Consider the following 21,359-nt stretch of genomic DNA (forward strand, 5'->3'; position numbering starts at 1 on the left):
ATACCAGCTAGAACTGCCCATAGGCGTAGCCAAGTCTTTTTTATGCCTAGTGACCTACACCTGTGGGGTGTAACCCGGTTCTGAATATGGAGCGCCATGTCCATCAATGAACTCAGAGAAATGGATTTTACGGTAAGTGCAAAATCCTATTTTTCAATATGTTTGGCATTATGCCTCACTGTATACAGTTTTCATGAGCAAATTTCTCCTAATTTTTGTGAATCTGTCAGTGACATTATTAACTGTTGCAAGCTGACAACACTAAGCCACTTCCTTGCAATTAGCAGCAGTGTTGTCAGCCTCCATGTAAGCACCTTCTGCTGTCCGTTGGGCTGTCTATCTGATGGCTCCAATAAGCTGAACAACTGCTAACTAAAGGAGTGCACATGGCAGGCTGATAAATGCTGCTGCTAATTATTAGACAATGGTTTAGAGTTGTCAGCCTGCTACAGGAAGTGCTGTTATGGCAGGATCTCCAGGTAAAAAACTGCAATAGATTGCTAAAGTGTTTTGCTGAAAAACATTTTTTACAGTGAAACATGAAGCCAAACATACTAAAACGTAGATTTTGGTTTACATACACTTTAAAGTTTGGGGTGGACTGATCCTTTAGTTCACAATTAATGTATCACAATTAATGTATCATCTGGTAAATAATGTTCATTTACACCATATGCTCCTTGTTAGTGTAACAAACAAGAATATTACCATATCTTTCTTTGCAGAAAGCCCAGTGGTGTCTGTAAATGTGGAAGCAGTGACACTAAAAGAGGGAGAAGAGCAGAAGTTTGTCTGTGATGCCTCAAATTATTATCCTCTGGATGTCAGTATTGAATGGCTACGAGAAGGCCAACATGGAGGACTTTTGCCAACTTTAGTACCACACGTCATCTATAGCAGCCATAGATACAATGGTGATGGCACCTATAGCATTTCTGGTTCCTTCTACTACACAGCATCCCTGCAGGACAGTGGCACCACTTTCACCTGTCGTGTGGAGCATGAAAGTCTAAGCATACCAATAAAGAAGAAAGTGAGCCTTACAGTTGTAGGTAATGTATACATATATACAATTTACTGCAATATTATACACATATGGGTGTATTTATAAAAAAAAATGCATAACAGTTTGTCCATGGAAATTGCTTGGAAATTTGTTCTTTGCAAATGCGGCAAAATCGAAGGTTTTCAGACTTTATGCTATGTGGATACTGCATTATCGCCACTAGATGGAGATGGGGAGCATACTTATTTCCTATTCTAGTCAGCACCATCTACTGGCCACAATGCAGGATTTTCCCCATTCACCTAAAAGGAAAACCCAGTCAAAAATGTTTTTTGTCCTATTAATAGCATGTTAAAATATCTTTATCTTTGATATTATTATTCATTTTCTGCCTAGATGCTTGTGTAGCTTAGAAAGTCTTATCTAAGCTGGACTAGCAGCCACTTCCTGTTCATCACCGACAACTCTATTTCCTGTTATCTGAAATCGATAAGCTGTATTTCACTTCCTGATAAGGTTGTTGGTCTTTCTTAGACAGGCATGTCTAGACCTGCCTAGCCCCACCCCCATCCCTCCTACCCTTCACCGTGATCTCCTGTCTTCATAGCCTTGTTTAGGCCAGCAGCTCCTCCTGAGAGAGAGAGAGGGGGACACAGAAAGAAGCAATTTAATGAAAAATAGCTTGCAGGGCCATTAAGTAGTAAGTAGTGGATGTGTACAGGCCGTCTTTAAGATGGCGAAAAAAGTTGACCTTCCCCGGGCCCCAGTCTCTGCTGTGGGGTCCAAAGCAGCTGTCCCTTGAACCCACGCTGCAAGTCCACAAATAGTTTTCCCAGAGCAGGTGCAGCGGATCCCGGCCCCCTCCCCCCCTACAAGCGGCCACCGAATGTGAGAGGGGAGAGCTGGAGCCTGCTCATCGAGTTTCCTTCTCTGATGAGTTGGTGAAAGGTAGTAAGGGCGGCTTCAGCTGTCACAGGTAGTTGGGGTGGCAGAGTAGCTCTCTGCATTCCCCCGCTCATCCCCCTTCCCTCTCCAGTCATCAGGGCTGCGCGGGGTGGGTGTGTGTGTGGGAAGTCACTTGTGTAGAGCCTCAGCTGTAGTCAGGCGTGAGGTGTAATGCAGAGCAGAGGTGACAGCTGGGAGGGGGGATTGTGAAGAGATGAGAACAGTGAGCATAAGGGACTGAATTTGCAAAGGGGGAAGAGCTCTGAAGGAGAGAGTGGCTGGTGACTTTTTAAAAGAGGTGACAGTTGTGTAGGGAGGGGGGCAGGTTTTGTAAGCAGTGGATGGGGGGAAGTGTTGAGTTTTTTCACAGGGGGTACAGAGGTGAACTGTGGACATGGAGAGGGTGCAGAGGTGACCTGTGGACACGAGGGGAAAAGAGGTGAGCTGTGGATGCAGGGTACAGTTGTGAGCTGTGGACGGGGGGTACAGAGGTGAGCTGTGGACACTGGGTACAGAGGTGTGCTGTGGATGCGGGGTACAGAGGTGTAATGTGGACGCGGGGTACAGAGGTGAGCTGTAGACACAGGGTACAGAGGTAAGTTGTGCATGCAGGGTACAGAGGTGAGCTGTAGACACAGGGTACAGAGGTAATTTGTGGATGCAGAGTACAGACATGTGCTGTGGATGCAGGGTACAGAGGGGAGCTGTGGATGTGGGGTACAGAGGGGAGCTGTGGATGCGGGTACAGAGGTGAGCTGTGGACACGGGGTACAGAGGTGAGCTATAGACAAGAAAGTATAGAGGTGAGGTGTGGATGCAGGATACAGAAGTAAGCTGTGGAAGCAGGGTACAGACGTGAGCTGTGGATGCAGGGAAGAGAGGTAATCTGTGGACGTGGGATGCAGAGGTGAGCTGTGGACATGGGGTACAGAGGTGAGCATTGGAGGCGGGGTACAGAGGTGAGCTGTAGACAAGGAGGTACAGAGGTGAGCTGTGGAGGTGGGGTACAGAGGTGAGCTGTGGACGCCGGGTACAGGGCTGAGTTGTGGACGTGGGGTACAGGAGTGAGGTGTGGATGTGGGTACAGAGGTGAACTGTGGACGGGGGTACAGAGGTGAGCTGTGGATGTGGGGTACAGAGGTGAGCTGTTGACAAGGAGGTACAGAGGTGAGGTGTGGATGCAGGGTACAGAGGTGAGCTGTGGACGATGGGTACAGAGGTGAGCAGTGAACGCCGGGTACAGAGGGGAGCTGTTGGTAAGGAGGTACAGAGGTGTTGCTGTGGACGTGGGGAGGGTGCAGAGGTGACCTGTGGACACGGAGTACAGAGGTGAGCTGTGGATGTGGGGGAGGGGAATGCAGAGGTCAGCTTTGGATGTGGGGTGCAGAGGCGCCAGAGGTGTGGACGGGGGGATACAGAGGTGAGCTGTGGATGTGGGGTACATAGGTGAGCTGTGGACGTGGGGTACACAGGTGAGCTGTGGAAAAGGAGGTACAGAGGTAAGCTGTGGATGCAGGGTACAGAGATGAGCTTTGGACGCGGGGTACAGAGGTGAGCTGTGGACGCGGGGTACAGAGGTGAGCTGTGGACGCGGGGTACAGAGGTGAGCTGTGGACGCGGAGTACAGAGGTGAGCTGTGGACGCGGGGTACAGGGGTGAGGTGTAGACGCGGGGTACAGAGGTGAGCTGTGGACACAGGGCACAGAGGTGAGCTGTGGACGCGGAGTACAGAGATGAGCTGTTGGCAAGGAGATACATAGGTAAGGTGTGGACGCAGGGTACAGAGGTGAGCTGTGGACACGAGGTACAGAGGTGAGCTGTGGATGTGGGCTACAGAGGTAAACTGTGGACACGGGGTAGAGGGGTGAGTTGTGAACGCTGGGTACAGAGATGAGCTGTGGATGCAGGATATAGAGGTGAGCTGTGGACGTGGGGTACAGAGGTGAGCTGTGGACGCTGGGTACAGAGGGTAGCTGTGGATGCTGGGTACAGAGGTAAGCTGTGAACACGGGATACAGAGGTGAGCTGTGGACGCGGGTTATGGAGGTAAGCTGTGGACGCGGGGTACAGAGTGAGCTGTGGACGCCGGGTACAGGGCTGAGCTGTGGATGTGGGGTACAGGAGTGAGCTGTGGAAGTGGGGTACAGAGGTGAACTGTGGACGTGGGGTACAGAGGTGAGCTGTTGACAAGGAGATACAGAGGTGCGGCGTGGATGCAGGGTACAGAGGATAGCTGTGGACGCTGGGTACAGAGGTGAGCTGTGGACGCAGGATAGAGAGGTAAGCTGTGGACACGGGATGCAGAGGTGAACTGTGGACACAGGGTACAGAAGTGGGCTGTGGACGCTGGGTACAGAGGTGAGCTTTGGCCACGGGATACAGAGGTGAACTGGGGACGCGGGATACAGAGGTGAGCTGTGGACGCAGGATACAGAGGGGAGCTGTGGACGCGGAGTACAGAGGTGAGCTGTAGAAGCGGGGTACAGGAGTGAGCTGTGAACGCAGAGTACAGGAGTGAGCTGTGGACGCAGGGTAAAGGATTGAGCTGTGGACGCAGGGTATATAGGTGAGCTGTGGACGCGGGGTACAGAGGTAAGCTGTGGGCAAGAAAGTACAGAGGTAAGGTGTGGCACAGGGTACAGAGGTGAGCTGTGGACGCGAGCTACAGAGGTAAACTGTGGGCACGGGGTACATAGGTGGGTTGTGGACGCTGGGTACAGCGGGGAGCTGTGGAAGGGGAGTACAGAGGTGAGCTATGGAAGCAGGGTACAGAGGTGAGCTGTGGACGCAGGGTAAAGAGGTGAGCTGTGGATGCGGGGTACAGAGGTGAGCTGTGGATGCGGGGTACAGAGGTGAGCTGTGGACGCGGGGTACAGAAGTGAGCTGTGGACACGAGGTACAGAGGTGAGCTGTGGACGCGGGCTACAGAGGTAAACTGTGGATACAGGGTACAGAGGTGGGTTGTGGACTCTGGGTAAGTGGTGATCTGTGGAAGTGGAGTACAGAGGTGAGCTGTGGATGCAGGGTACAGAGGTGAGCTGTGGACACAGGGTACAGAAGTGAGCTGTGGACACAGGGCACAGAGATGAGCTGTGGAGGTGGGGTACAGAAGTGAGCTGTAGACACGAGGCACAGAGGTAAGTTGTAGAGGTGGGCTACAAAGTTGAGCTGTAGACAAGGAGGTATAGAGGTCAGGTGAGGACAGGGGGTACAGAGGTGAGTTGTGGATGTGGGACACAGAGGTGAGCTTTGGACAAGGAGGTACAGAGGTGAGGTGTGGACAGGTGGTACAGAGGTGAGCAGTGGATGGGGGGGGGTGTACAGAGGTGAGCAGTGGATGGGGGGGGGTGTACAGAGGTGAGCTGTGGAAGCAGGGTACAGAGGTTAGCTGTGGACAAGGAGGTAGAGAGGTGAGCTGTAGACAAGGAGGTACAGAGTTGAGCTGTGGATGCGGCATACAGAGGTGAGCTGTGGTGGAAGCAGGGTACAGAGGTGAGCTGTGGATGCAGGGTAAAGAGGTAAGTTGTGGACGCGGGATGCAGAGGTGAGCTGTGGACAAGGGGTACAGAGGTGAGCATTGGAGGCGGGGTACAGAGCTGAGCTGTGGACGTGGGGTACAGGGCTGAGCTGTAGACAAGGAGGTACAGAGGTGAGCTGTGGACGCGGGGTATAGAGGTGAGCTGTGGACGCGGGGTACAAAGGTGAGCTGTGGACGCTGAGTACAGGGCTGAGCTGTGGACGCGGGGTACAGGAGTAAGCTGTGGACGCGGGGGAGAGATGTAAGCTGTGGACGCCGGGTACAGGTCTGAGCTGTGGACGCGGGGTACAGAGGTTAGCTGTGGATGCGGGGTACAGAGGTAAGCTGTGGACACGAGGTACAGAGGTGAGCTGTGGACGCGGGCTACAGAGGTAAACTGTGGACACGGGGTACAGAGGTGGGTTGGGGACGCTGGGTACAGTGGTGAGCTGTGGAAGTGGAGTACAGAGGTAAGCTGTGGATGCAGGGTACAGAGGTGAGCTGTGGACACAGGGTACAGAAGTGAGCTGTGGACACAGAGTACAGAGGTGAGCTGTGGACACTGGGTACAGAGGGGAGCTGTGGAGGCGAGGTACAGAAGTGAGCTGTAGACACGGGGCACAGAGGTAAATTGTAGACGTGGGCTACAAAGTTGAGCTGTAGACAAGAAGGTATAGAGGTCAGGTGTGGACAGGGGGTACAGAGGTGAGTTGTGAATGTGGGACACAGAGGTGAGCTTTGGACAAGGAGGTACAGAGGTGAGGTGTGGACAGGTGGTACAGAGGTGAGCAGTGGTTGGGGGAGTTGGGGTGTACTGAGGTGAGCTGTGGAAGCAGGGTACAGAGTTTAGCTGTGGACAAGGAGTTACAGAGGTGAGCTGTGGACAAGAAGGTACAAAGGTGAGCTGTAGACAAGGAGGTACAGAGGTGAGCTGTGGATGCGGGGTACAGAGGTGAGCTGTGGTGGAAGCAGGATACAGAGGTGAGTTTTGGATGCGGGGTAGAGAGATAAGTTGTGGACGCGGGATGCAGAGGTGAGCTGTGGACATGGGGTAGAGAGGTGAGCATTGGAGACGGGGTACAGAGGTGAGCTGTGGACGCGGGGTACAGTGGTGAGCTGTAGACAAGGAGGTACAGAGGTGAGCTGTGGACGCGGGTTATAGAGGTGAGCTGTGGACGCGGGTTATAGAGGTGAGCTTTGGACGCGGGTTATAGAGGTGAGCTGTGGACGTGGGTTATAGAGGTGAGCTGTGGAGGCGGGGTACAGAGTGAGCTGTGGACGCCGGGTACAGGGCTGAGCTGTGGATGCGGGGTACAGGAGTGAGCTGTGGACGCGGGATATAAAGGGGACAGTGGTGGGCTGTAGACAAGGAGGTACAGAGGTGAGATGTGGACGCGGGTTATAGAGGTGAGCTGTGGACGCGGGGTACAGAGTGAGCTGTGGATGCTGGGTACAGGGCTGAGCTGTGGATGCCGGGTACAGGAGTGAGCTGTGGACGCGGGATATACAGGGTACAGAGGTGAGCTGTGTACACTGGGTACAGAGGGGAGCTGTGGAGGCGAGGTACAGAAGTGAGCTGTAGACACGAGGCACAGAGGTAAATTGTAGACGTGGGCTACAAAGTTGAGCTGTAGACAAGAAGGTATACAGTAGAGGTCAGGTGTGGACAGGGGGTACAGAGGGTACAGAGGTGAGTTGTGGATGTGGGACACAGAGGTGAGCTTTGGACAAGGAGGTACAGAGGTGAGGTGTGGACAGGTGGTACAGAGGTGAGCAGTGGATGGGGGAGTTGGGGGTGTACTGAGGTGAGCTGTGGAAGCAGGGTACAGAGGTTAGCTGTTGACAAGGAGTTACAGAGGTGAGCTGTGGACAAGGAGGTACAAAGGTGAGCTGTAGACAAGAAGGTACAGAGGTGAGCTGTGGATGCGGGGTACAGAGGTGAGCTGTGGTGGAAGCAGGGTACAGAGGTGAGTTTTGGATGCGGGGTAGAGAGATAAGTTGTGGACGTGGGATGCAGAGGTGAGCTGTGGACATGGGGTAGAGAGGTGAGCATTGGAGGCAGGGTACAGTGGTGAGCTGTGGACATGGGGTAGAGAGGTGAGCATTGGAGGCAGGGTACAGTGGTGAGCTGTGGACGCGGGGTACAGTGGTGAGCTGTAGACAAGGAGGTACAGAGGTGAGCTGTGGACGCGGGTTATAGAGCTGAGCTGTGGACGCGGGTTATAGAGGTGAGCTGTGGACGCGGGGTACAGAGTGAGCTGTGGACGCCGGGTACAGGACTGAGCTGTGGATGCGGGGTACAGGAGTGAGCTGTGGACGCGGGATATAAAGGGGACAGTGGTGGGCTGTAGACAAGGAGGTACAGAGGTGTCATGTGGACGCGGGTTATAGAAGTGAGCTGTGGACGCGGGGTACAGAGTGAGCTGTGGATGCCGGGTACAGGGCTGAGCTGTGGATGCGGGGTACAGGAGTGAGCTGTGGACGCGGGATATACAGGGTACAGTGGTGAGCTGTAGACAAGGAGGTACAGAGGTGAGCTGTGGACGTGGGTTATAGAGGTGAGCTGTGGACGCGGGGTACAGAGTGAGTTGTGGACGCCGGGTACAGGGCTGAGCTGTGGATGCGGGGTACAGGAGTGAGGTGTGGATGCGGGGTACAGAGGTGAGCTGTGGACGCGGGGTACAAAGGTGAGCTGTTGACAAGGAGATACAGAGGTGCTGTGTGGAAGCAGGGTACAGAGGTGAGCTTTGGCCGCGGAGTACAGAGGTGAGCTGTGGACGCGGGATACAGAGGTGAGCTGTGGACGCAGGATACAGAGGGGAGCTGTGGACACGGAGTACAGAGGTGAGCTGTGGAAGCGGGGTACAGGGGTGAGCTGTGGACGCAGTGTACAGGAGTGAGCTGTGGACACAGGGTACAGAGGTGAGCTGTGGACGCGGGGTACAGAGGTAAGCTGTGGGCAAGGAAGTACAGAGGTAAGGTGTGGACACAGGGTACAGAGGTGGGCTGTGGATGCTGGGTACAGCGGGGAGCTGTGGAAGTGGAGTACAGAGGTGAGCTGTGGATGCAGGGTACAGTGGTGAGCTGCAGAAACAGGGTACAGAAGCGAGCTGTGGATGTGGGGTACAGAGGGGAGCTGTGAACACGGGATGCAGAGGTGAGCTGTGGAGGCAGGGCACAGAAGTGAGCTGTAGACACGGGGCACAGAGGTAAATTGTAGACGTGGGCTACAAAGTTGAGCTGTAGACAAGAAGGTATAGAGGTCAGGTGTGGACAGGGGGTACAGAGGTGAGTTGTGGATGTGGGACACAGAGGTGAGCTTTGGACAAGGAGGTACAGAAGGGAGGTGTGGACAGGTGGTACAGAGGTGAGCAGTGGATGGGGAAGTTGGGGGTGTACTGAGGTGAGCTGTGGAAGCAGGGTACAGAGGTTAGCTGTTGACAAGGAGTTACAGAGGTGAGCTGTGGACAAGGAGGTACAAAGGTGAGCTGTAGACAAGAAGGTACAGAGGTGAGCTGTGGATGCGGGGTACAGAGGTGAGCTGTGGTGGAGCAGGGTACAGAGGTGAGTTTTGGATGCAGGGTAGAGAGATAAGTTGTGGACGCGGGATGCAGAGGTGAGCTGTGGACATGGGGTAGAGAGGTGAGCATTGGAGGCAGGGTACAGAGGTGAGCTGTGGACGCGGGGTACAGTGGTGAACTGTAGACAAGGAGGTACAGAGGTGAGCTGTGGACGCGGGTTATAGAGGTGAGCTGTGGACGCGGGTTATAGAGGTGAGCTGTGGACACGGGTTATAGAGGTGAGCTGTGCACGCGGGGTACAGAGTGAGCTGTGGACGCCGGGTACAGGGCTGAGCTGTGGATGTGGGGTACAGGAGTGAGCTGTGGACGCGGGATATAAAGGGGACAGTGGTGGGCTGTAGACAAGGAGGTACAGGGGTGTGATGTGGACGCGGGTTATAGAGGTGAGCTGTGGACGCGGGGTACAGAGTGAGCTGTGGATGCCGGGTACAGGGCTGAGCTGTGGATGCGGCGTACAGGAGTGAGCTGTGGACGCGGGATATATAGGTTACAGTGGTTAGCTGTAGACAAGGAGGTACAGAGGTGAGCTGTGGACGCGGGTTATAGAGGTGAGCTGTGGACGCGGGGTACAGAGTGAGCTGTGGACGCCGGGTACCGGGCTGAGCTGTGGATGCGGGGTACAGGAGTGAGCTGTGGACGCGGGGTACAGAGGTGAGCTGTGGACGCGGGGTACAAAGGTGAGCTGTTGACAAGGAGATACAGAGGTGCTGTGTGGAAGCGGGGTACAGAGGTGAGCTTTGGCCGCGGGGTACAGAGGTTATCTGTGGACGCGGGATACAGAGGTGAGCTGTGGACGCAGCATACAGAGGGGAGCTGTGGACGCGGAGTACAGAGGTGAGCTGTGGAAGCAGGGTACAGGAGTGAGCTGTGGACACAGGGTACAGAGGTGAGCTGTGGAAGCGGGGTACAGGGGTGAGTTGTGGAAGCGGGGTACAGGGGTGAGCTGTGGACGCAGTGTACAGGAGTGAGCTGTGGACACAGGGTACAGAGGTGAGCTGTGGACGCGGGGTACAGAGGTAAGCTGTGGGCAAGAAAGTTCAGAGGTAAGGTGTGGACACAGGGTACAGAGGTAGGTTGTGGATGCTGGGTACAGCGGGGAGCTGTTGAAGTGGTGTACAGAAGCGAGCTGTGGATGTGGGGTACAGAGGGGAGCTGTGAACACAGGATACAGAGGTGAGCTGTGGAGGCGGGGTACAGAAGTGAGCTGTAGACACGGGGCACAGAGGTAAGTTGTGGACGCGGGCTACAGAGTTGAGCTGTAGACAAGGAATTACAGAGGTGAGGTGTGGACAGGGAGTACAGAGGTGAGTTGTGGATGTGGGACACAGACGTGAGCTTTGGACAAGGAGGTACAGAAGTGAGTTGTGGACAGGTGGTACAGAGGTGAGCAGTGAATTTGGGGGGGGGGGGGTGTACAGAGGTGAGCTGTGGAAGCAGGGTACAGAGGTAAGCTGTTGACGCAGGGTACAAAGGTGAGCTGTTGACGCAGGGTACAAAGGTGAGCTGTTGACAAGGAGGTACAGTGGCGGACTGTGGACACAGGGTAGAGCTGTGAGCTTTGGACGCAGGGTAAACATGTAAGCTGTGGACACAGGGTAGACATATAAGCTGTGGAGACAGGGTAGACAGGTTAGCTGTGGACACAGGGTACAGAGCTGAGCGCTGTGGACGCGGGGTACAGAGGTCAGGTGTGGAGGGGGGGTACAGAGGTGAGCTGTGGACGTGGGATACAGAGGTGAGCTGTGCACGCAGGGTATAGAGGTGAGCTGTGAACGCAGGGTACAGAGGTGAGCTGTGGATGCGGGGTACAGAGTTGATCTATGAACAAAGAGGTACAGAGGTGAGGTGTGGACAGGGGGTACAGAGGTGGGCAGTGGATTTGGGATACAGTAGTGAGCTGTTGACACAGGGTACAGAGGTGAGCTGTGGATGCAGGGTACAGAGGTGAGCTGTGGGCGTGGGTACAGAGGTCAGATTTGGACGCAGGGTACAGAGTTGAGTTGTGGACGTAGGGTAAAGATGTGAGCTGTGGACACGGGATACAGAGGTGAGCTGTGGACACGGGGTACAGAGGTTAGCTGTGGACAAGGCGGTACAGAGGTGAGGTGGGGAAATGGGGTATAGAGGTGAGCAGTGGACGCAGGGTACAGTGGTGAGTTGTGGACGCAGGGTAAAGTGGGAAGTTGTGGACTCAGGGTATAGAGGTGAGCTGTGGATATACAGGGTACAGAGGTGAGCTGTGGATACAGGGTAAAGATGTGAGCTGTGGATACAGGGTACAGAGGTGAGCTGTGGTTGTGGGGGTACAGAGGTGAGCTGTGGTTGTGGGGGTACAGAGGTGAGCTGTGGACTGAGGGGGGGGGGGGTGGTGGGTACATGTAGTGTCAGAGGGTTGACAGTGCATTGAAGTCAATGGGACATGGACTGCAGCCCTAACTCAACTTTGCAGCAGTGAATAGGAGAGAACCAGATTTTCCCAGACAATATCTTCTCCTCAAGTTGAAGTGGTACACGGGCAGAGTGTGTGAAATGACTGTGTTGAGGGACGCCATCTCAGGAAGAAAGAGAGGCTGCGCCAGTGAAAACTCACTGCTGTGTCCGTGGGATTACCAAAGAGTACAGAGTGTGATCTGAGTGCGGAGGGACCAAGCTGCTGCCAGAATGCAGACCTCCTGTGCTGCCTACCAGAGTCGCCACGGGCAACCCAGAGAGCTGACAGCTCAACAAAGGAGTCACTGCTGCTATGTCACTGGGTCTAGTGAGAGTGCCTTGTGGCTGCTATTTGTTGCCACCACTAGAGACTGAGCCATTAGGCACAACCTTTCAGCTACCTTATAGCTCTAATACTACCTGCAGGCCTAATGGCTGGAGGTACCTCTTGAGAGACGCTGTACCACATTCATTCCCTTAGAGTGCATTCTAATCTATTGTAGTATTATCCTCATCTATTTTGCATTTAACATTAATTGATATTGTTTATTGCTGTTTTGCCAACTCACCTTTATGTTCTAGTTAGTGGTATAAAACGTAATATTCGTCATTTTGTCATAGTTAATACTCTAGCAGATTGTGTCATAATTGACCTGCTTTGTGCTCATTTATGTTCAAGTCGGCACTCATTCCAGCCCATATCAATAGATTAAGAGTATTTACCACTAAATGGGTGTGTGTCTATTTACTTGTAGTAATCCACAGCCAGGTTAAAGGTATTTTACACTTGTGTCTTTACTTTTTCCTATAGTGATTTTTACTCAACCAGGTGTGTCAAATGGGTTGATATTGTTCTTGGAGTAGAGGCGAAGAACAGACTATGCAAAATTACCAAGCAGCTGCTTCAGAAGTGGTGCCAAACCGATGGTAGATGGATAGCGCAAAGGGCCAATGAGAGCAGTGGCCTGGCTCAGATACCAGGGTGGCCACAGCCAGTGTTAGCAGGGCAGAGGGCGGGGCTTCGGAACGCTGCTGTGCCTGGCCGAAGGTGCACTGATTTCTTTGGGTTGAGCAGGCGACAGGGAAGGAAGGTGACGGCAGAGGAGAGAGAGGTGCTGGCTGCTTCTAGACAGCTGACAATGAGCTGCACCTGGAGGACAATTTTTGTGTAAGTCTCACTTGGCCTGTATGACTTCTTTATTTCCAGCCGGTCCTTCTACTACAGTCAGCATGACTAGTCATTTATTCCTGGCAGCCAATCCCAGGGGATGCTGCTCACGTTGGGCTTTGTTCCTACCTGAATTCAGTTAACCTTCATAGCTGTGTGTGCTTTTCTCATTGCTAATAACACGTTCTAGGAGTTTTCGGTCTATTGGTGGGTCCCCTCACTTCCCCAGGCTTTGGTGTGCAGGCAGTGAGGAGATGATGTGCTGTAACCTTCAGCAACCAATGAGTGAGCTGTAATGATGTGCAGTAACCTCTAGCAACCAGTGAACAGTAGTGATCAGCTGTAATCTCTAGCAATCAATCAGTGAGCAATAATGATGTGCAGTAACATTCAGCAACCAATCAGTTAGCAGTAATGATGCACATTAACCTCTTGCAACCAATCAGTGAGCGGTAATGACATGCTGCAACCTCTAGCAACCAATCAGTGAGCAGTAATAATGTGCAGTAACCTGTAGCAACCAATCAGTGAGTGGTAATACTGTGAAGTAACATCTAGCTACCAACCAGTGAGCAGTAATATTGTGCAGTAACCTCTAACAAACAATCAAGGAGTGGTAATGATGTGCAGTATCCTCTAGCAACCAATCAAGGAGTGGTAATGATGTGCAGTATCCTCTAGCAACCAATCAGAGAGCCGTAGTGATGTGCAGTAACTTCTAGCAACCAATCAGTAAATGTGGACCAGTTCTATATGTATACATTATAAGGGCTTGTTTACACTTGCTTCAAAATATGGCTTCGGACAGGCATTTTTAAAGCTCTCTGAACACCAGTCAAAGCTTCTGCCACTAAATAAAATGGTAACCTTACAGTCCTGTTTACAACTTGTGTTTGCTTTGCTTCGCTTCAAAAATGATACCACATGTCGCTATAGTGGTGCTTCAAAGTGTCTTCAAAGCCTCTATAGAAGTCTATGACAAAGCTCACTTGAAGCACCCACAGCCTTTAAGGGGTTTTTATTCAGCTTTAGCTTTGCTTTGTTTTGGAGGTATTTCAAGTATGAGATATCAGCACACACATACAGGGCATCTGCCAAGCTTCATTAAAGCTTCAAAAAGGCATTACCGAAGCACCACTGAAGCAGTATCGAAGCATCGCAGATGCATCAAAAACACATCAAAAAATCATGTTAAAGCAGTGGGCGCTTCAATGTGTGTTAAAATCGAAGCAAGTATAAATGAACCCTTAAAGTTTTTTGAGCTGAGTCTATGTTTTTTTGGGATGTTGGAGTGGAGAGTGAAATTGCATGGGGGCAGGGGGGGTCCAAGAAAATGTTTACCCAGTGTCCAATCAATATTGCTTGAAAATTACTTAGAACCCGCAAACATTTTATATATATATCATAGATCATTGCAATATTTTTTATCACATTGTATTTGAGCAGCGGTCTTACAAATGCAATTTTTTTATGAAAAAAATCACATTTTTGAATAAAAAATTAAGAAATCAGTAAAGTTTGTTTTAATTCTTTTCTATAATGTGAAAGATAATGTTACGCCGGGTAAATAGATACCCAACATGTTATGCTTCAAAATTGCGCACGCTCGTGGAATGGCGACAAACATTGGTACTTAAAAACCCCCATAGGCGACTTTCTACAGGTTACAAGTTTAGAGTTACAGGAGGGCTAGGGCTCAAATTATTGTTTTCGCTCTAAAGATCGCCTTGCACAGACATCGCATATGATCTGCACAGCAGTGCCGTGCGAATCACTTGCAATGTCAAACATTGCATCAGTGTAAACCCCGCCTAGAAAAGGAAAATAGCAAAGCTCTATGCTCAGTAAATAAAATCACACAGGTTCAGTTTGTGGCCATCCTGATTTCTCATTTCTAAATAACAGACATGAATTACTTAAGTATAGACCTCTCTGATCGAGTGTTGCAAATATAGTGCCATAATATGGGTGTTTCAATTATTTATTTATTTATTTTACAGAAAACTATGGATGGACCTGGACATTGCTTCAAGTTACAATCATAATATTTATTTTGATCATTATTTGTGGGTTAATAGTATTGTGCTCAGGTAAGCCTACCTAGTTATTGTGATTTATGAATAATATCTCAGAATTCAGTTTATTTCCATATAGCAAAAGGGTTCAAGACAGCATAGATCTTTTCAAGACAGCCCAGGTAAGCTTAAAGTGTATTTCCACTTCTTCAGCCAGCTTGGGATACAACCTACTTTCTGGTTAGAGTTAAACAAGCTATTATCAGGCTTCAATATGTTTTTTGATGATCATGAGAACTACCGAAATTTTCAAGTTAAATTACTTTCGCTTTCTCTTTTTTTCCCAAACACAAAGGAACGAACTCCAGAAAGGTGAGCTTGTACTCTACGTTTTCATTTTATGTATGTAAGAAATATGAGACAATTCATTAAAGAGACTGTATCTTTAGGCTTATATTTCAATAAAAATCTTCCCATTTTATGTATTTACTACACACTAACATGGCTGCTGGGAGCTGTCATCTTGGATATGATGTCACCAGAACCAGCAGACTCAGAGCTGTCATTCAATTAACAATTTTTGTTCCTCCCCCATTAGCTGCATAAAAGGTTATGTAGTGAGGGGCAGTGGAGCTTAACTGGCACAGAGTAGACAGGAGGGAGGAGGGAGTTATGATGTGCAAAGAGGAAATTTACACTTGGTGAAGTACAAGCCCGATTCCAAAAAAGTTGGGACACTGTACAAATTGTGAATAAAAACAGAATGCAATGATGTGGAAGTTTCAAATTGCAATACTTTATTCAGAATACAACATAGATGACATATCAAATGTTTAAACTGAGAAAATGTTGCTCAACTGTCTTAGGTCTTCTTTGTCACATCTTCCTCTTTATGATGCGCCAAATGTTTTCTATGGGCGAAAGATCTGGACTGCAGACGGGCCATTTCAGTACCCGGATCTTCTTCTACGCAGCCATGATGTTGTAATTGATGCAGTATGGGGTCTGGCATTGTCATGTTGGAAAATGCAAGGTCTTCCCTAAAAGAGACGACATCTGGATGGGAGCATATGTTGTTCTGGAACTTGGATATACCTTTCAGCATTGATGGTGCCTTTCCATATGTGTAAGAGGCCCATGCCACACGCACTCATGCAACCCCATACCATCAGAGATGAAGGCTTCTGAACTGAGCGCTGACAACAACTTGGGTTGTCCTTGTCCTCTGTAGTCCAGATGACATGGCATCCTAGTTTTCCAAAAAAACTTCAAATTTTGATTAGTCTGACCACAGAACAGTTTTCCACTTTGCCACATTCCATTTTAAATGAGCCTTGGCCCAGAGAAAACGTCTGTGCTTCTGGATCATGTTTAGAAATGACTTCTTTTTTGGCCTATATAACGGCGAATGGCACGATTGATTGTGTTCACCGACAATGTTTTCTGGAAGTATTCCTGAGCCCATGTTGTGATTTCTATTGCAGTAGCATACCTGTATGTGATGCAGTGCCATCTAAGGGCCCGAAGATCACGGGTATCCAGTATGGTTTCCCGGCCTTGACCCTTATGCACAGGGATTGTTCCAGATTCTCTGAATCTTTGAATGCACTGTAGATGATGATAACTTCAAACTCTTTGCAATTTTTTCTCTGAGAAACTCCTTTCTGATATTGCTCCACTATTTTTTGCCGCAGCATTGGGGGAATTGGTAATCCTCTGCCCATCTTGACTTCTGAGAGACACTGCCACTCTGAGGGGCTCTTTTTATACCCAATGATGTTGCCAATGGACCTAATAAGTTGCAAATTTATCCTCCAGCTGTTCCTTATATGTACATTTAACTTTTCCGGCCTCTTATTGCTACCTGTCCCAACTTTTTTGGAATGTGTAGCTCTCATGAAATCCAAAATGAGCCAATATTTGGCATGACATTTCAAAATATCACACTTTCAACATTTATTATGTTATCTATATTATATTGTGAATAAAATATAAATTTATGAGATTTGTAAATTAGGCCATTCCTTTTTTTACTTTTTGTACAGTGTCCCAACTCATTCAAAATGCTTTATTTTTCAGTGTTTATTCCTGCAATTGTTTAAATTCACCTACCAGCTTATAATCGAACTGAGCTATATTAGCATTTTCCGTAAAGTTTTACGTAGTATGTAGACATGCATGTGCTATACTTGGTTAATATTTGCATATACTGTACTTCCCCCATCACTTTGACTTTTGGCACTATTCTTTAACCATAAGTATGATTTTTCGCACCTTCATCAAAGTAGCACCTCACATTGACAATCCACCCAATGGTGCTTTTCATAGCAGGGAAGGATTTTCTCAACCCACTGATCATATCCAAGAAATGAGACTTAAAGAAGGGGCCAAGGGAGGTAACCTAAGGTAGTGTCACGTCTTCTCCAGCACCTTGGTCTTAAGACTCTTGAACCTGTGACTCCTCATCAGCCTGCAGTCCTGATAAACAGCGGCAGGGAGGGGGGATAGTAGCAGTACATTAAAAGGAAAATGAAACAAAGTAAATGGTGCCATGCCCCTCACTATTGTGCTAGTATTAAGTACTAAATGATCATAACAAATTATTATTTAAACCACTTGCAAAAACTAAGTAGGGTATATTGCACCTACTCACTATACACCAGTTACAGTATATTCTCCAGGGTATTAGTTTACCGCAAATCCTCGGCATGTATTGTGTAGAGCATCGTGACATCAAGCCCCTTGGCGGGCTGATGGGGAATTGGTAAAGGAAAGCCCTGGAGAATATAACTGTTGTATACTGTACTACTTCATATGTGATATTATGCACATACAGTATGGTGCACTGGGAGCATCATTAAAATGTGAGTTTGTTACCTGGAGTTTTTCCTATAAAAAAATTAGCGTGTTTTAAAGATAAAGCACTATTGGCGTTTTTATATTTATATGTGTGGCTGGCTGGAGGAGTTATTAGAAAGAAGTGCCTTTATTACTGATACCCTGGAGGAGTTCCTCTAGTCCCCTTAGGAGGGACAAACGCGTTAAAAGATCAAATATATGTATATTGTATCATCCATTACCCCAGGTGAGAGCACAACCGGTGGAGGGGATTCACATGGCATGAAACACAGTGGAGTGTGGCCAGAAGAGCACAGAGTTATACTGTTGAATGCACTATATGTTTTATTTTTTATTTTTTCAGATTTTATAATATTTTTTTACCTGGCAAAACTCAGAACCATTGGATATTGACTCCTGGGTGTCCATGGTTCTGTATTTATGTAGTTTTGGTTTTATTTTATACTTGTGTGGCACAAATAATCACTTTGAGGTGCAATATACACTACGCATTTATTGCATGCGGCTTAGGTAATGATTTGTCATGATCTTTAGCCATGTGGTTTAAGTAACCATACACACCTCGCACATTCTCATAACCATGTGAATAAACAAATGAAACAAAATAAATGGTGCCCCGTTCCACACTACTGTCCCTCCAAAAAGGACTAAAGGTACTCCTCCAGGGTATCAGTAATACATCAGTAATAAATGCAGCCAGCCACACATATAAATGTAAAAACACCAATAGTGCTTTATTGTAGAAACACGCTAATTTATTACTATAAAAAACGCTAGTTAACAAACTCACATTTTAATGGTGCTCCCAGTGCACCATACTGTATGTGCATAACATCACATATGTAATAGTACTGTATACAGTATTATTCTCCAGGGTTTTAGTTTAGAGACTCCCCATCAGACCTTCAAGGGGTTTGATGTCTTGATGCTCTACACATTACATGCCGAGGATTTGCAGTAAACTAATACCCTGGAGAATATTCTGTAACTGGTGTATAGTGAGTAGGTGCAATATACACTGCTCAGTTATTGCATGTGGTTTTAGTAATTATTTGTCATGATCATTTAGCCATGTTGTTTAAGTAATCGTTTGTTATGATCATTTATTACTTAATACTAGCACAATAGTGTAGAGCAAGGCACCATTTACTTTGTTTCATTTGTTTATTCACATGGTTATGAGAATGTATGAGCGACCTACTAATGCAAATATTTTTACACAAGTTTGTTTTTGTACAACTGTTACACAGATACTTAGCAGTTTGCAGTTTGTTCATAATATAGTTTAGTATCACATTACTGGGCAAGGCCTCAGCTTTACCACCCTTTTCAGGCCTAAGGCCACAAGGCTCCATAGGCAGCATTCTAGTCACTAATCAGCCTATATCAGACTTGACCCTAAAGGGGATGCCACTGTCCTTGCACTCCTCACTACATCAGGACCTGTCAAATATGGTCAATAAGACATTGTAAGTCTTATTGTTCCAGATTTGGGGAACAAAATTAATTATCCAGAAACCAAAATGAGTAAATTCTCTACAGGCCATAATGAGTTGGTAGACTCACACAACTACCATGACTTTGACATGAAATGCTTAAAAACAAAGCTGGCAGATGTTAAAGACTGCTCTAATGAGGAACAATATAAAATTCAGGTGCATCCCCAAAACTGTTACCCAAGTGGATCTCTTGAGCTATTTATGCCAGCTGCTATAATCTCTTATACCAGAAGTAAAGGACTACGAGTTAGAAATAGTCAGGGCACACTGTATTCCTAAACAAAAGTTCTTCTCCAAGCATGTTTTTCAAGACGTCTTAGACTCATACAAAGGAACAAGTAATCAAATGGTTACGTTGCATAGTTTTATTCATTTAGAAGTCATTTCATGTAAACATATTTATGTATAAAATGAAATAATTAATGACTTAACACAGGGATTTTATTTTTTATTCAGCCCAAGCCATACTAATAACTGTTGGAGAACTTAAGGTAAGTGAAGAAGGAATCTGTTACTGATAAATATTGTAAAAAACTGACATAGCTGTTTGATGGCACGTGATACATGGGCTGAAGCATATCCGACCAGGCATTCAAAATTTGTTTTTTATGGGTCGTTTGCAGCCCTCTATCTCTCCTCTGGGGCCCTCAGTGGATAACATAATGAATGTGTCCCCAGCTGTTTCCAGTTAAAAAGTTATACTTCTGACTATAACTTTGCAGCTAAAAACTTCAGGGAATATTTGGCCCCCCTTTTTTCTGCAATGAAATATTGTAAGTAGCAGTTCGTAGTATAATGTTAAGTTCTGAATTAAGTAGGCGCGACCCCCAACAGCTATATTGTGGCCCCCTCTTGAAGATTTAGTTCTTTCAATTTTGCTAGTAAAGTTAATATTTGCATATAATGTACATGGTACACTGGAATAAAATTACGAAAAAGTACTGGTATGAAGTAGCACCTTCTGGTATCCAATACTGCTCATGTATTCCAATATGTACTGTATTTCTTAGAGAGATTTAACCAGTTGTAGACACTGGGCATGCAACAAACCCCAAAAAACGTAATAGAAATATACAGGGTCTGTGTAGTGTGCTGTCCTTCTGCCCTGCTGCAAATACCCTTCTCCCCAAATGGCAGTTGGGAATTTCTGTGTAAATAAATCGTCAAAAGGACAGACCATCTTATACAGTGTTTTTAAACAACATGCATGCAAGATAGAGCAAAACAAATTAACACTCTTATGTTTGTATATTATAATTTGTTCTGTTCTTCCCCTATTCAGTCCTAACACATTCTCCCCCTTTTCGCTGCCACTATAATTTTCCCGCTCATTTTTTGCTTAGTTTTTATTTTTCTAATCATCATTTAAACTTTTTTTTTTATTTTGTTCAATATTTTTTATTGTTTTTAAAAAGCACAAAATTAAAAAAATAAAACTTTTTTTCATGTAAATAATTATAATAAGAAAAATATATGTATAAATGACTCTGTTACTTTATCTTAAAGCGGTATTAAACCCCCCCCCCCCAAAAAGAAAAATGTATATTATGGATCGTTGATCATTATCTGGTGGCTGCATTCATTTTTTTCTTTTTTCCAAAAGCAGAGAGTTTATTGTGTAACAAGGACAAAATTTTTTTACAAACAGTAGTGCAGTCATGAGTACAATGAAACAGTGCATACATTGCTGACATAGAGGGGAAACAAGTAGATAACAATCACAGAGGGGGAGAAGTACCGATGACGGTGCAAGTAGAAGGGTATGCATGCAATAGCAGTAACAATGGAGCCACTAGGTACAAGTAGCCGGATTCTGAATCCATCTGTCCCAGATTTTATGGTATTTCGTGGGGCAACCCTGATTTTTATACATGATACAATGATACGGCAAAATGGAATTGACCTCTTTCACCCATTGTGGGAAACCCGGGGGGTTCTCCCTCATCCATTGCCTGGCCACCAACTTCCTAGCTACAAAGAGGGAGTGCTGCAGGAAGACTTTTGTAGGCTTATCCATAGCATCCTCTGGGTAGATACCCAACAAGCATTGTCTAGGGTCTAGCTGAAGTGGAGAGCCCATGGTATCATGCAGGAAGGTCACGACTTGCTGCCAATAGGCCTGAATTTGGGGGCAAAGCCAGAGGAGGTGGTGGAACGTACCCAGGGCGGAATGACACATAGGGCAGTCCTGGGAAAAATTAGGTCGGTATCTTGCCAGCCTGGCTGGAGTAAGGTAGGCACGGTGGACTATGAATAACTGAGTTAGCCTATCAGAAAGTTTAGGAGACACCTGCTGGCACGTCTCCAGCGCATCGCTCCAGTCCTCATCCTCAATATCG

At 47.7% G+C, this 21,359-nt stretch overlaps 1 protein-coding gene across 1 annotated transcript in view; it reads left to right on the forward strand.

Moving 5' to 3' along the window:
• LOC309546878 (tapasin-related protein-like) overlaps positions 1–14,784 on the forward strand; it is a 73,667-nt gene extending 58,883 nt beyond the window's left edge. The window contains exons 5-6 of the mRNA XM_082246574.1: positions 726–1,052; positions 14,648–14,784. Coding sequence (XP_082102700.1) covers positions 726–1,052; positions 14,648–14,751 — 431 coding nt within the window. The 3' untranslated portion in view covers positions 14,752–14,784. The remainder of the gene's footprint in view (positions 1–725; positions 1,053–14,647) is intronic.
• The last annotated feature ends 6,575 nt before the right edge of the window (positions 14,785–21,359 follow it).

The sequence above is a fragment of the Pelophylax lessonae genome, assembly GCF_965119305.1.
Source record: "Pelophylax lessonae genome assembly, chromosome: 2".
NCBI lineage: Eukaryota > Metazoa > Chordata > Amphibia > Anura > Ranidae > Pelophylax > Pelophylax lessonae.